The 15,506-nt window shown below is 47.0% G+C and overlaps 1 protein-coding gene across 3 annotated transcripts in view; it reads left to right on the forward strand.

The window, feature by feature from the left end:
• Positions 1-1,477: 1,477 nt before the first annotated feature.
• Positions 1,478-15,506, forward strand: part of CERT1 (ceramide transporter 1) — a 76,470-nt gene continuing 62,441 nt past the window's right edge. For 2 of the 3 annotated variants that reach the window (XM_069750235.1, XM_069750252.1), the window contains exons 1-2: positions 1,578-1,870; positions 10,887-11,021. In XM_069750235.1, the coding sequence (XP_069606336.1) occupies positions 1,661-1,870; positions 10,887-11,021 (345 nt within the window). In that variant the 5' untranslated portion in view covers positions 1,578-1,660. Of the gene's footprint in view, positions 1,871-10,886; positions 11,022-15,506 lie in introns of all 3 variants that reach the window. The other variant, XM_069750244.1, reaches the window with a different exon arrangement.

The following is a 15,506-nucleotide window of genomic DNA, read 5'->3' on the forward strand; positions in this document are numbered from 1 at the left end:
CTACAAAGGCCAGCACTGTACCAAATGGCAGCCTACAACCCACATTCCCAATATGGCCACTTTTCCGGACCCAGTCATGTAGGCTGGTCCCAACCTGGGTTTGGACAACATGGCCATTTTGGGGTTGGGTAGGAGTCCAGCCAATATGTCCGTCAGCATGAGAGCCAGAGACAATTACCTTATGGACAACACCCAACTGGCCAATATGGACAAGGGTGGATTAGGGTTGGGGGTGTGTTGGGGTTAGGGTTGGGATAAGGGCTGTGTTAGCGCTGGAGTTAGAATTGTGGGGTTTCCACTGTTGAGGTACATCATGGGGGTCTCCAAACGCGGCATGGCGTCCGCCATTGATTCCAGTCAATTTTGCATTCAAAAAGTCAAACGGCGCTCCTTCCCTTCTGAGCCCTGCCATGCGCCCAAACAGTGGCTCACCCCACATATGGAGAATCAGCGTACTCAGGAGAAATTGCTCAACAACTTTTGGGATCCAATTTCTCCTGTTACCCTTGGGAAAATAAAGAATTTGGTTCCAAAGTAAATTTTTTGTCAAAAAAATAAAATGTTAATTTTTTCCTTCCACATTGCTTTAGTTCTCGTGAAGCATCTGAAGGGTTAATTAACTTCTTGAATGTGGTTTTGGGCACCTTGAGGGGTGCAGTCTTCAGAATGGTGTCACTTTGGGGTATTTCCTGTCATATAGACCCCTCAAAGTGACTTCAAATGTGAGGTGGGCAACTTTCAACCCTTATAACTTCCTAACAAAAAAATGATGTTGCCATAATTGTGCTGATGTAGACATGTGGGAAATGATATTTATTAACTATTTTATGTGACATATCTCTGTCATTTAAGAGCATAAAAATTACAAGTTTGATCATTGCGAAATTTTTAAAAATTTTGCCAAACTTTTCTTCATAAATAAATGCAAGTCATGTGGAAGAAATGTTACCACTAAGGCTGCCGTCACACTATCAGTATTTGGTCAGTATTTTACATCAGTATTTGTAGCCAAAACCAGGAGTGGAACAATTAGAGGAAAAGTATAATAGAAACATATGCACCACTTCTGTATTTATCACCCACTCCTGGTTTTGGCTACAAATACTGAGGTAAAATACTGACCAAATACTGAGGTAAAATACTGACCAAATACTGAGGTAAAATACTGACCAAATACTGAGGTAAAATACTGACCAAATACTGAGGTAAAATACTGACCAAATACTGAGGTAAAATACTGACCAAATACTGAGGTAAAATACTGACCAAATACTGCTAGTGTGACGGCAGCCTAATGAAGTACAATACGTCAATTGGCCTGGTCATTACAGCAAATTGGCTCTGTCACTAAGGGGTTAAGACTCCTGTCCATTGCTCTGTTGTGATTGGGCAGAACCAGGAGCGGCAGTGACGTCACCGGAGCAGACGTGGAGCTAAAAAACGTCTTCATGAGGGCGTATGAGGCGGAGCCTTTGACGGACAGGTTAGGCTGTCACTTCAGCCCATGGTTGGTTGTGTAGAGGGGGGTGGGTTAAAAAAAGGGGCGTGGCTGTCTCTAAAGCTGTGCGTCCCCTGGCTCCGCCTTCCCACAGGGCCGTGACGTCTGGGGGAGAACATGGCGGCGTTGGGTTCTCTCTAGTTTGTTGCCCGATTCTGTCGCATGTTTGTTCACCTGAGGTCTGTACGAGGCGCACGCAGCGGCGGGCGGCAGGACTACGTGGAGGCTCCCTGTCACGTGGTTCCCGGGGCCGTGCAGCGCTCCGAGCAGCCGCTCATGTCGGATAACCAGAGCTGGAACTCCTCGGGGTCAGAGGAAGACCTGGAGACCGAGCCCGGGCCGCCCGTGGAGCTGTGCGGGCTCCTGTCTAAGGTGAGTGCCCTCCGCCGGCACCGGGCCGCGGCCGCCCCGAGCGCGGAGCACTGTCCGCTGGATCGGATCGTTCCGACCATGGTCGCAGATGAGTGGGCACTACTGCGCCTGCTCCGCCCTGGCTGCAGCCATACAGACCGGCAGATCGCGAGCTGTGCGGGGGGCAGGGCGGCTCTCAGCACCCGACACTGACTGCTAGTGATGATACTTCGGTTGCTAGGCAGTGTCTCCCTAGTAACCAGACTGACCGCTGCAGAGACCCTGGCATGGGGCAGAGACCCTGGCATGGGGCAGAGACCCTGGCATGGGGCAGACTGCTGTGTGTCAGGACCTGTATGGTGACTCCCCGGGGGTCCGACAATAAAGACGAGTATCACGTTATTCTAGACACTTTATTTGTCACTAGATGCTTTGGGCCCAGTGCAGATAAGTCTGAGGACCCCCGTGGCTATAGACCCCAGAGGAAGCCGTAGGTGCGAAACCTGCATCACACATGAACAGAGCCGCAGTACTGTAGGTGCCCCTCCTCTGGTGGCCGCGGGGGCGAGCGCCCCTCCTCTGGTGGCCGCGGGGGCGGGCGCCCCTCCTCTGGTGGCCGCGGGGGCGAGCGCCCCTCCTCTGGTGGCCGCGGGGGCGAGCGCCCCTCCTCTGGTGGCCGCGGGGCGAGCGCCCCTCCTCTGGTGGCCGCGGGGGCGCCTCTCCTCTCCTCTGGTGGCCGCGGGGGCGCCTCTCCTCTCCTCTGGTGGCCGCGGGGGCGCCTCTCCTCTCCTCTGGTGGCCGCGGGGGCGCCTCTCCTCTCCTCTGGTGGCCGCGGGGGCGCCTCTCCTCTCCTCTGGTGGCCGCGGGGGCGCCTCTCCTCTCCTCTGGTGGCCGCGGGGGCGCCTCTCCTCTCCTCTGGTGGCCGCGGGGGCGCCTCTCCTCTCCTCTGGTGGCCGCGGGGGCGCCTCTCCTCTCCTCTGGTGGCCGCGGGGGCGCCTCTCCTCTCCTCTGGTGGCCGCGGGGGCGCCTCTCCTCTCCTCTGGTGGCCGCGGGGGCTCCTCTCCTCTGGTGGCCGCGGGGGCAGTGGGCGCCTCTCCTCTGGTGGCCGCCTCTCTACCACTGGTCTGTGTATATGTGGCTGGTCGTACAGATCGCTCGTTATTTTCAGCATATTCCCTGTACACAGGACAAAGTGCTGCCGAGAGTGATGATTTTTTTCCCTCTTGCTCCGTCCAATCCCCCACTTTTCTGTCGTCATGTGATTGTCGGCACATTTACACTGGGGTCTTGGCGTGGAGCGGGCGAGTTACCAGCGTCTGCTCCTGTCCTCATCTAGCTGGGCCTGCAGACCTGTCCTTCTCCTCTATTAATAACTCCTCCACCCATCCTTCTCATGATTCACTAGTATTGATTGTTGTTGCCGTCGTCATCTCTGCACTTATTAGATTTGGCACTGACTGGTTTGTCCCGGGGTTGTGAATATTCATAGTCAATGATGTGACCCCTGACCGTCTTTCCCTTTTTGTGTGTTTTTACATATTCCTGTGCTCGCTGTGCCGTGTGTTATAGGACCCTTCCACCGATCACGTCTGATGAGGGTCCAGGCTTTATGTCGGGGGGGATGTGCGCATGTTGAGTATTTGCAGCAGACTTTTCTACACCAAAACTCGGTGTGTTGGCAGGAAAAACGCTGCGTAAAATACTCTTTTTTGATGCACTTTTACTCTCGGGGTCTTTTTTTTTTTTCATTGCAATCTGTGAAAAATACTGAAAGAATTGACACTGTACAGATATGAAACTTCTGCAAGGGGGAAAAAAAAACCCGCATGGAAAAAATCCATTGTGAGCAAGCACTTAGGCCTCTTTCACACTTCCGTCGTTTGCAATCCGTCGTTTAGGGCAAAAAACGGATCCTGCAATTGTGCTCGCAGGATGCGTTTTTTTGCCCATAAACTTGTATTAGCGACAGATCCGTCGTGTTTAGGCGGACCGTCGTCACAAAAAAAACTTTCAGTGTAACGCTTTTTTGTGTTGCGTCCGCCATTTTCGACCTCGCATGCGCGGCCGAAACTCCACCCCCTCCTCCCCGGACTGCAGAATGGGCAGCGCATGCGTCGAAAAACTGCATCCACTGCCCAATGCAAAGAATTCACAAAGTCCATCGGTACGTCGGCCTGACGCATTGTGACGGGCCCGTACTGCCGGAAATGTGAACAAGCACTTAGCGTTCCTTCCTCTGGCCGTGATAGCTCAGGAATAGTGTGGCTCTTCGCTTCACCCCTTTATCTCCTCCGCAGGTGCCGATGGATCGATGTAGGGGTGTATTAATACTTAGCTGATGAATGGAATAAGGATCCCTTTAAAGGCTCATTCAGACGTTTGTGCCAATTGGTCTGTGCCCGGACTGGCCGTGGCTCTCTACACAGAGCATGGCAGCCCCACAGAAATGTATGATGCTGTTCGGGAGACCCCCAGCCAGGTCCAGGCACAGACCAATTTACAGGGACATGAATGAGCCCTAATGATCGGTTTGCGCTCGGAGTTCTGAAGTGCGGAAATATTCTCCTAGGAAAGCCCCCGCTTGTAGCCATATTGTGTGGTGTGGCCCCCACACCGTCCAGTGCAGCTCAGAGGCCGGTCAGTCCGTCCATAAGAAGGCTCTGTGTGCTCCTCTACAGTCGGGGTGCAGATGTGTGAGGATGCTGCCGGCCGCCCTCCCTCTACACTTGGAAGTCATCAGATGTCCTAATAAAAGGGTTTGGAATTTCTCAAGCCCACCAGGGTGTGTCTGCTGTAGGAGATGTCGGGATAGGGAGTCTGTATCCGCAGCTGCTTACTATACAGGGCTGGGCTAGTGTTTGTGAATGGAGGCGGCCCTGGCACTGCCCGGATTATGCCAGCCTGCTTCTGTGACCTTTGCACAGTTGGTTGGCAATAAATAATTGATTGCGTTATTTCTCCTTCGGATCATGCGAGAGTTTGCTGTCAGGGGGTGATATCCAGGACCACCAGGATGTGGTCACTTCCTTCCTGGCTGTTGCCAATTACCCGTCCAAATTAACGCTTACACATAGGATTGTGTTGTATGCGCACACGATGTCTTCTAGATACGCACAGACCCAGCGAGTATTTTAGGAGGAAGACTCTTCAGGACATCAATTGTCTTAAGTCCCTTTTTCTTTTGGGGGGGGATGGGGGTCATTTCCTGAGCGCTTTTTGCATTGTCTTTGGCCACCAACTTTGTTTTTTTTCTTCTTCTTTATTTGTAATGTATAAACTAGTAAGCGGCTGCTAAGCCGAGGACTCCTGAATGAAGACCATGACCGTTCTTTTAACCACTTTGCGTCTTTAGAAACCTGAAGTGGTTAAAAGACCCCTGAACGTCTGAACATCAAGTCAGCTTTACATTAAGAAGTAGATGTTTATTCTTAGTCTTTATGTAGAACTTTTTCCGGCAGGTTACAGAGTGTACGAGTCTGAAGTCGTCTTGTGCACATGGCCCATGGGTGTCTTTATACAGATATCTGTCTGATCAAACCAAAATTGGTTTGTGTAATTGGCCATTTGGTCTGATAAAATCTGCAATTTTTTTTGCCACCAGAAACGTCACCCAATTCTTAAAAGGGTTTTCAAGGAAAAGCAATTTTTTTCACCCCATTAGGCAGCGCTTTGTTAAAATAATAAGAGCTAATACTCGCCCATTCCACCGCAGCTCCGGTGATTGTTTACAGACGTCACAAGAACTGTGTACACCACCGCTGCAGCCAATCACTGACACCGCTGCAGCCTGTAAGCAGGGAGGCAGTGCTGGATCCTGGGAGGGCGAATTCCATCTACTTTTTATTATTATTATTATTAGTTTAACCAAACCCTGGCTTGGTGACAAACACCATTTTCACAAAACCCATGTAGAAACAAAGCAAATTAATTGTGGCGAGTTAAGATATCTGAAAGACCACTGTTCTAAGCTTGGTATAACATGGCCGTGTTTCCTGAGCGTTCTCCTGTCGGAATACCCAACCCCGCAGTCTCCCGACCTCTGGTTCTCAGTAGGAGTATATGAGGGCTTTGGCTCTGGAGGAAACACCCGGCAGTCGGGCCTCGAGTCCTCGTCTGAGCATGGTCACTGGTGAGAACAGCTTTATGGTGCTTCTACCCCGGCTGGTGAACATGATGAGCGTTCCTAGGACTCGTTGTTTCCCAATCGTCCTGCCAGTCACCTAACAAACAAGCAAATCGCTCTCACATGGTGAAATCTTTTTTTCGGCTATGTGCACACGTCAGGATTCTTTGCAGACATTTCCTGAACTAAACCAGACTTTTTCTGCAATAAATCCGCTCGTGTTTTTTTTCACGGATTTTTCCGGAGCTTTCCAATACTATATTATATAGTGTCAAATCCGGAGACTTTCCGCAAAACTAATGAACACGCTGCGTTTTTTTTCCTGCGATGCGTTTTTTTTGCGGAAAAAAACGCAACATGTGCACAAAAATTGCAGATTGCATTCTAATAATAGGATGCTTCTTGTAAGCGTTTTTTTTAGCGCGTTTATGCGAAAAAACGCGAAAAATCCTGAACGTGTGCACATAGCCTAAAGCTGACTTAAAGGGAATCTTATCTGCAGGATTTTACACCCTTAAGTATCTATATGTGCATGTAGCTTTTTCAGAGACAAGTCCAGTGATACCTTCACTTCATCCGTTCTTCCATTGCTAAAAAAAAATTGGCTTCTGCATTGATATGCATTAGGCTGACTAGCTATTTGTAGATCTAAAGCCTCTGTCACTCCGGCTCTATTCCATACCCAGCACTACTCCCTTTTGCTTTATTGACCGCCTTTCTGGTGCGACTTCAGGCAAAGACGCAGTCACGAGACGACGGCGCTGGAGTGACGGAGGCTTGTGAAGAGGCCAGATTGTTCTTCCACCTCATTTACAGATCCATTCAAACACTGATTTCCCAGTACCAGAGCAATGGACGGGACTTTTCTTAGAAAGAGCTACATGTGCTTATAATTAGTTTGTAGGAGGGATCCTGACAAATTCCCTTTAAAGATCATTGTTCTTGGCAGCACGTTGTCTTCTGTAAACACGAGGTGCTTCAAAGAACAATGACATTATTTGTGCGCAGAACGATCTGTTACTGATTGTTCTGTGAGATCACCAGGTTATTAAACGGCCACGGATCGGCTGTGTGTTTCACTTGCAATATGGTGTTAATGAGCCCCACGGAGCGGGGGAAGGTATTAATGTACAATTGCCACAGATTAGGACCACTAAATGACCTGTTTATATAAATGTGTGTGTAAATGAGGGATTACTGCAGTGATCTGATGGAGAATCCAGTCGTTGCTGTAGTAAGTCGACCTTGCTGACGACTGATATGGCAGATGACAAGGAACAGGCTGGAGAGACGGCCATCAGACTGGTCGGGTTAAAATCCGATTTCCATGAAATAATTGACGTCAGATGTGCGGCAGCCGCTTCCTTCTCCCTCCATAGAAGTGACCGTTGAATCTACTTGGTCAGAAGAGCTGATCATGTGGTCGTGTGTCCCGATCTCGGGACCTGTCTGATTAAAGTCCCGCTATTACGGGTGTGACAACCTGCTGTACTGAGCCCCGATCCGTTGTTTTCTTCCATTTCCATGCATCAGTCATCGCTCTGTCCCCATACAGTTCCATTATTGCAGGTCCTGTATAGCTGTTCATATGGGGCAATGTTCTGCCGAGCAGCGATGATTTATCCCATGAAACGCGTTTGTTTTGTCTGATCACAGAAGGCAATATCTGGGAATGAATGTTGGTATGAATGCTCAGAAAATCATCAGCGGTGTCCCCTTTGTAATTGCTTTTGTTCCCCATAAAATACAAATTCTCGAACAGCTTTTGTCAGCGATCCGACTTAAGTCTTAGGCTACTTTCACACTAGCGTCGGTATCTCCTTGTCGTAATGCGTCGGGCAGAGATTCTGACGCTAGCGTTTGACGCACTGCACAACGGGTGCAGCGGATGCATTTCTCCGGCGCATCCGCTGCCCCATTGTGAGGTGCGGGGAGATGGGGGCGGAGTCCGGCCGCGCATGCGCGGTCGGAAAAAGCGGTCCGCCAGGAGCAAAAAACGTTACATGTTTTACATGTCGCTAATGTTAATCTATGGGGCAAGAACGCATCCTGCAAACAACTTTGCAGGATGCGTTTTTTGCCATAAACGACGCATTGCGACGTCTGGCAAAAAACGCCAGTGTGAAAGTAGCCTTACTCTATCTTTTTTTTTTTTTTGTGGAAATGTATAAAAAGAATTGCAAACTTGATGTCAAAGATAAGAAATGTTCCAAACAAGTGTCCAGCATCTGAAGAGCTGATAAGTCGTTTCTACGATTGACCGTAAATAAGTTTCCAAAAATCTGTGCTGCAGCAGCGGTAATGGTGGTTGTATTGCACCCCCCACTCATATTACCCATAGTGACCGGTCACTGTGCTTTTATAGACTGCAGTCATTTTACCATTTGTATCCCGGAAGTACCTGACTATATATTGGCCTCCGTGGGGTGTATTGCTTCATTATGTGACGTGGCTGACTGCTAGGTTGGAAAGAAAAGTTGCTGAACAGCCCGGGATACAAGTATTGCCAGATCACATCCCCCTCTGCTGTGTCCCTCTCTGACCTGTCTGCCAGGTTTTATACAAAATTGTGCACGTCACAACTGGTATGAAAAACTGCTGAAAAAATGAATCTGAAATGTACATTATCTCTGCCTTTAAAGACGAGCATGATACTGGCTGCAATGTACACCAATAGGAAATGTAGAATGACTTAAAGGGGCTGTCTCATCTTAAAAAGCAACTAAACTATTATATTGTAGTGCTACCCCCTCCCTGATCAGCGTCGGCCACAACTGATGGGTGAGGGGTAGTATTACAATGAAGAGAGGGGCAGGGATTTCTTCCAGGCACCGCACGCCCCGGAGCCTGTAAGAAATCATTAACATAAAGAGAGAATGTAACATTTCTCAACAACAAGACCATTAATATGAGACAGGTAGGACTAGTGTAACATTTCTATTACCTGTATGCCCATATTAATAGGTTATATACATCGGGGGGGGGGGGTGACAGATTCCCTTTAACCAGTATAGAAAGTTCTGAAGTTCTACAAATAATTTATTATAGGATTTTTCTTCATTCCTGTAAGGACAAAGAAGACTAAGTGGCTTCCAACCTTCTGCTTTTCCCCAGTATATTTGCCTGTCCTCAGCTCCCTTGATATCAGAATGTACTCCTTTGGAGTATAGATGATAGCAGTGAAAGAGTCCGCTCAGCGCCCGTGTCTCCGAGGATATGTGCACACGTTGCGGATTTTGCTGCGGATCTGCAGCTGATTGGCCGCTGCAGATTCGCAGCAGTTTTCCATGCATTTACAGTACCATGTAAGCCTAGGGAAAACAAAATCCGCAGTGCAACATGCTGCGGAAAAAAATGTGCGGAAACGTAGCGTTGTTTATTCCCCAACATGTCAATTATTGGGGGATTCCGCAGCGGTTTGCACCTGCTCCATAATAGGAATCCGCAGGTATAAATCCAGGTGGAATCCACACAAAAACCGCATTAAAAAAACTTCTAAAAACAGGTGTGGAAAAATCCGCAGAGGTTCCATCTACTTGTGCACATACCCTTACTCTGGGGATGATCAGCCTCCGGAGATTGATGTGATAGACAGCAATCAGAGGAGGAGACATGCGCTGCCCCATCACTGCCATCATCTGTACTCCAAATGACTAAGTAGGATATGGAAGTTGTTTAGATGCTTTTTTTTATTTTACAAGAATGAAGACAAATCCAATAAGTGATTTGCAAAATTTCATAAAGGTACCTTCACACTGAGCAACTTAACGATATCGCTAGCGATCCGTGACGTTGCAGCATCCTGGATAGCGATATCGTTGTGTTTGACACGCAGCAGCGATCAGGATCCTGATGGGAGATCGTTGGTCGGAGCAGAAAGGCCAGAACTTTATTTCGTCGCTGGATCTCCCGCAGACATTGCTGAATCAGCGTGTGTGACGCCGATTCAGCGATGTCTTCACTGGTAACCAAGGTAAACATCGGGTTATTAAGCGCAGGGCCGCGCTTAGTAACCCGATGTTTACCCTGGTTACCAGTGTAAATGTAAAAAAAAAACAAACACTACATACTTACATTCCCGTGTCTGTCCCCTCGCCGTCAGCTTCCCGCACTGACTGTGAGCGCCGGCCATAAAGCAAAGCGGTGACCACACAGCGATGAAACAGCGACGCTGCAGTGATCGGCATCGTTGCCTATATCGCTGCAGCGTCGCTTAATGTGACGGTACCTTAACTTTTCATGCTAGATAAAATTATAGAAAAGTTCAAATAAAAAAGGAACTTTTATTTGCACTTTTTAAACTAGTAAAATTAAGTCCTCGTCAGAAAAATTTATTTTGCAATTTACTTCTTTCATTTAGTTTACTGCTCATTTCTCTGGTTACCAGCCAACTCTGCAATCTATCAGAAGTGGCCAGTCTCCTATACAAGGGGCACAGCGCTTACAGTCGCTGTACTATGGAGCTTGCAAGCGTAGCTCTGAATCAGTCATTTCATGTTGGATGCAAGCATTGGGAGCGCAGCGCCGCCTGGCGAGCATCGGGAGCGCAGCGCCGCCTGGCGAGCATCGGGAGCGCAGCGCCGCCTGGCGAGCATCGGGTGCGCAGCGCCGCCTGGCGAGCATCGGGAGCGCAGCGCCGCCTGGCAAACAGGAAGCAGAGGGCAGGTGTGCACGTGAAGATTACACGAGACATCCATTGTACACGGGATATTACAGTATTATCCCTATGGTAGGGAATGTTTATAAATAGTTACTCACCCTTTGAATCTGCAGATGTTTTCCAATTTATGCCTCTATATTTCCAGACGGTTGTCAAGTCACAGATTCCGTTAATGATAGTCGCCTTGATGTTTCTATATGTAGAAAACTTTCTTGTTTCTGAAATATTAATTTTATGTATTTTTACATTTCTAGTGGACCAACTACATACATGGCTGGCAGGATCGATGGGTAATCCTAAAAAGCAATACCTTAAGCTACTACAAATCTGAGGATGAGACTGAATATGGATGCAGAGGCTCCATATGCCTCAGCAAGGCCGTTATTACGGTAAGTGTTATTTGCACCAGTCGGTGTACAATGGATGTGCTTCCTCTGCTGAGTTTCACCAGTACGGCTCCTCTTAGGCGGACCTCCTTATGTATGCCTCCCATTGGCTGCAGCATAGCCCGCTCTGTACTGATGGTGGCATATGTCGCCCATAGGGTCCGATTAAGGGAAAAAATAAATAAAATAAAGTATTGCTGCCTAAGGGCTTTTGGTTTATCAATTCCTGAATTTCTTAGCTGGGACTGGAGTAGTGGTTTCTGGTCAGTTGCTGTAGGGAAACGGGCACATTTTCTCCACGATACCCGTGACCTGATGTGTCACAGTGTGTGACTATATACATGGCTCCAGCTGATTATCCTGTTCACACAGGGGTCACGGGGCAGTAAGCTCTCTGGGATTAGTCTGACACTTGAATAGCTGCCTTCCCGGGCGATGTTTCATCAGCAGCGCATTACATGTAAATCTCCACCTCCCCGGTAGCTGTCTTTTCTAAGAAGTTAATGAAGTGGTTTGTTTGGAAAGCAGCTATTACAGGCTTTGTCTTGGTTTCTAAGCTCTGTTCCTTTCTATGATCATTTCCGTAAAGCAAATACCGTCCTCCCCATTTTAATAAGTCTCCACCATTCCTAAGATCTCACTATTGTATTCACTGTGTTCATTAGAAATGGCTAGACAACGGCTGTTTCCAGTCTCGCCGTGCCTCCATGTCCCGAATTATCACTGAGTTCTATGCTTTTTATGTAGCCCACTTAAGGCCGAGCTATGAGAAGGGTAGACCCCCTTACTGGATCTGAAATGGTCTCCTACAGTAACTACATACCCCCAAGTCCTGTGCTCCCATGACAACACTTACTGCCTGTGATCTGCTTGTGTTTGCAGCGACCCTGTGCACACCCAAATCTCCATTCATTCTAGTGTCACCCAGAACTGGCACTATTCAAGGATCTGAGCACTGATGCCATGTCCAAAACGATGGTTATGCAAAACTAAAGGAAATAGGCTGTGCTTTTGCAGATCTGTATTAATTTTGCAAAAAAAAGACACAGGTTTGCCATGATTAAGGCCAAAATGCAGAAATTGTGCCTTTCCATCTTCTCATTTTGTCTTATTAGATTTGTCAGATCTAATAAGTCACTACGAAAGAAGTCTAGAAAGTTAGTTTTCCCGAGCTGAGAAATAGTCTGCGGCCACACTGTGAAAAGACTGCCACATAGTAGCAGTGCGTAATGCACACACTGTCACAATCCCCCTATATCTCCTGTGCAGGCAGTGAAACATACAGTGGCATGTAAAAGTTTGTGCACCCCTGGTTAAAATTACTTTGAAGATAGGTGCACACAGTCAGTAACTGGCAGCGCTTTGGACACAGCACATGTCCGCTCTGTCCGAAGCGTTGACATCTTTTGAATGCAGGTGAATTGTATGGGTGAAATTCATCTTGCGGAGACTCGAGTCTTTGCAAGATAAATTGACATGCTGTGGTCTTGATCCGCGGGCGTCGGTGCACGCATAGTGGACATGAGATTTCTTGAAATCCAATATGCTGTAACATCTGGACGCTGTGGCTTGAACGATGCGGAAGTACGCAGCGTCCAACCTGCAGAGTTTTTCACCCTTATTGTGAACAGCTAAGCAAGTTGAAGATGAAGTGATCTCTAAAAGGTTTATTTTAATCTTTTTTTGTTTTAAAAATTACAAAAAGGAAAATAGGCAGACGCAAAAGTTGGGGAACCCTCATGGTTAGAACCTTTCTGTAGCCAGCCAAGAGTCTTTCAATTCTTGTTTGATGCATTTTCATTCATTCTTTCTTGGAAAATTCTTCCAGTGCTGTGAGAGTCCTGGGTCGTCTTGCATGCTCTATTTTGAGGTTGAGCCACAGATTTTCAATGATCAGATCAGGGGACTGTGAGGGCCATTGCAATACCATCAGCTTGCGCCTTTTTCAGGTAGTGTATTATGTATTTTTGGTGAACAGGTGCCAACCAAAAAAACGCATATAACTTGGTAAATCATGGGTGCAACCTTTATAGTTTTTCACGATTGATTGAAACAGCATTACTGCCATAGAAAATGGGGGGGGGTAAGAGAGTGGAATTTAATGAATGTAAAACATTCTTTTGCAAAATTGCAATGAAAAATACAGTAAAAAAGGTACTTGGCGCATAGGTTGGCCAATATATGTGAGCCTAACTGCCATGTCAAGGCGTCCTTCAAAATTTGGGTCCCTGTCCTGATATGTCACCTGTCCTGGGCAAAAAAGCCTACCATTTATGGGGCAGGAATGGACCAGCAAACTACTAAAATGCATACATTAAATTGCACTTTTTTCCCATTTTCTATTGCAGTAATGCAGTTTCAATGTTCTAGAGTAATCATTCTTGGTAAATCATGGTGCATCCTCTATTATTTTTCAAGTTGTATACAGAGTGACTTCGGCGTGCTCGAATAATATGTTCGAGTCCGTGAGGACTCTAACATATTATTCGAACACTCCAAAGACACACTGTTAGCACCTGAGCGTGCTCGGATAACACCTTACCAGAGCACCTTCGCTCATCACTAATCATTATCCATTTGTAGAAGCCATCCTCTTTTCAGCTTCAGCTTTTTTACAAATGGTGTTATGTTTGCATCAAGAATTTAACATTTCATTTCATCCATTCTTCCCTCTACCTGTGAAATGTTCCCCGTGCAATTGGCTGCAACACAACCCCAAAGCATGAAGGATCCACCCCCATGCTTAATGGTTGGCTAGATATTCTTTCCCTGAAATTCTGTGGCCTTTTTTCTCCACAAATAACTTTGATCATTGTGGCCAAAGAGTTCTATTTTAACATGATCTCTCCACAAGACTTGTTTCTGAAATGCATTAGGCTTGTTTAGATGTTCTTTTGCATACTTCTGATTCAGAATTTTATGGTGAGGATGCAGGAGAGGTTTTCCTCTGATGACTCTTCCATGAAGGCCATGTTTGTGCACTGTTTCTCTGAACAGTTGAACAATGTACATCTCCAGAGCCTCCAAAGTCTTTCTGAAGGTCTTTTCCAGTCAAGTGTGTGTGACTCTCTAGCAATCCTACGAGCAGATCTCACTGAAACTTAGCTTGGTCTTCCGGACATTATCTTGACCTCCACTGTTCCTGTTAACTGCCATTTCTTAATTACCGTACATTTCAAAGTGAGGAAAGGGCAACTTGAAAATGCTTTGCTATCTTCTTATGGCCTTGTCCTGCTCTGTAGACCTCCACCATTTTCATTTTCAGAGTGCTAGGCAGCTACTTTAGAACCCATGGCTGCTGTTTTTTGGCACACGGTTAGAAGAGGCTGGGTTTTTATAAATCTGGTAAATTTGCATCACCTGACCTTTACTAATGGTGATAGTGAACAAGTCATAACCCTAAGGGTATGTCCACACTATCAGTAATCGCTGCTGGTTTGATGCTGCGTACTTATGTGATGTCAAACTCGCAGCAGCCAGCTGTTACAGCATAGTGCATGGGATTTCAAGAAATCCCATGCCCACTATGCGTCCAGACGCCCGCGGATCACCCGCAGAGATGGACATGCATGTCAGTCCTATAAATGTCTGACCTGTTCCTGATCTGAGGATCTCTGCTTTCAGTTGTGATGGATCTGTGCTGCAGTTTATGCACATGCTCAGTAGTGACCAGTGCTGTTGGGGGCTCAGGGTCTGGGAAATTGAGGAGTCTGAGGTTTGGCTTACTGACTCCACAGCCCTGCCGGAAAACCCCTTTAACTATTTGGATCCCTTTGGTAATAAAGTCTTAGATATAACTAATCATGTCATAAGACATAATTAGTAAATTAAAGCCAAATTCTGTATTTTTACCCTAATCCTTGCAAGCTTGTGTCTGTTTTCGCAACATAAATACAGTGAATTGTGCGGGATGAGTGTTACAGCCCCGTGCACTGCCCCAATGACTTGGTCAGCGGCTCGGGGAGGATATAACTATATTTTGAGGTAAATAGAAGTTTTGGAGGTGACTGGTGCCCTTTAGATATAAGTGTACACCTCTTGACTTGCTATATTGTTTATCCATCAGCCCATGTATAGGTTTGGGACTGTAGTAGAGTTAAAAGGGTCGTCCAGCCTTAGGCTATGTGCACACGTTCAGGAATTCATGCAGAAAATTCCTGTGGAAATCCGGACATTTCTGCCAGATTTCCGCATGAAATCCGCATGCGTTTTTTTGCGCGTTTTTGACGCGGTTTTTGCGCGGTTTTTCCCAGACATTTCCCAATGCATTACACAGTGGGAAAACCGTGAAAAAAAAAAACGCAAAATTAATGAGCAGGTTCATTATTTTTCCGCAATGCGTTTTTCATGCGGAAAAACGCACATCATGTGCACAGAAATTGCGGATTTCATTAAAAATGATAGGATGCTTAATGTATGCAGATTATTTGCGGTTTTTATAGCGCAAAAAACGCTAAAAACCCGCAAATAATCTGCAGCGTGTGCACA

This window comes from Ranitomeya imitator, chromosome 1 (genome assembly GCF_032444005.1).
Source record: "Ranitomeya imitator isolate aRanImi1 chromosome 1, aRanImi1.pri, whole genome shotgun sequence".
In the NCBI taxonomy this organism is placed as follows: domain Eukaryota; kingdom Metazoa; phylum Chordata; class Amphibia; order Anura; family Dendrobatidae; genus Ranitomeya; species Ranitomeya imitator.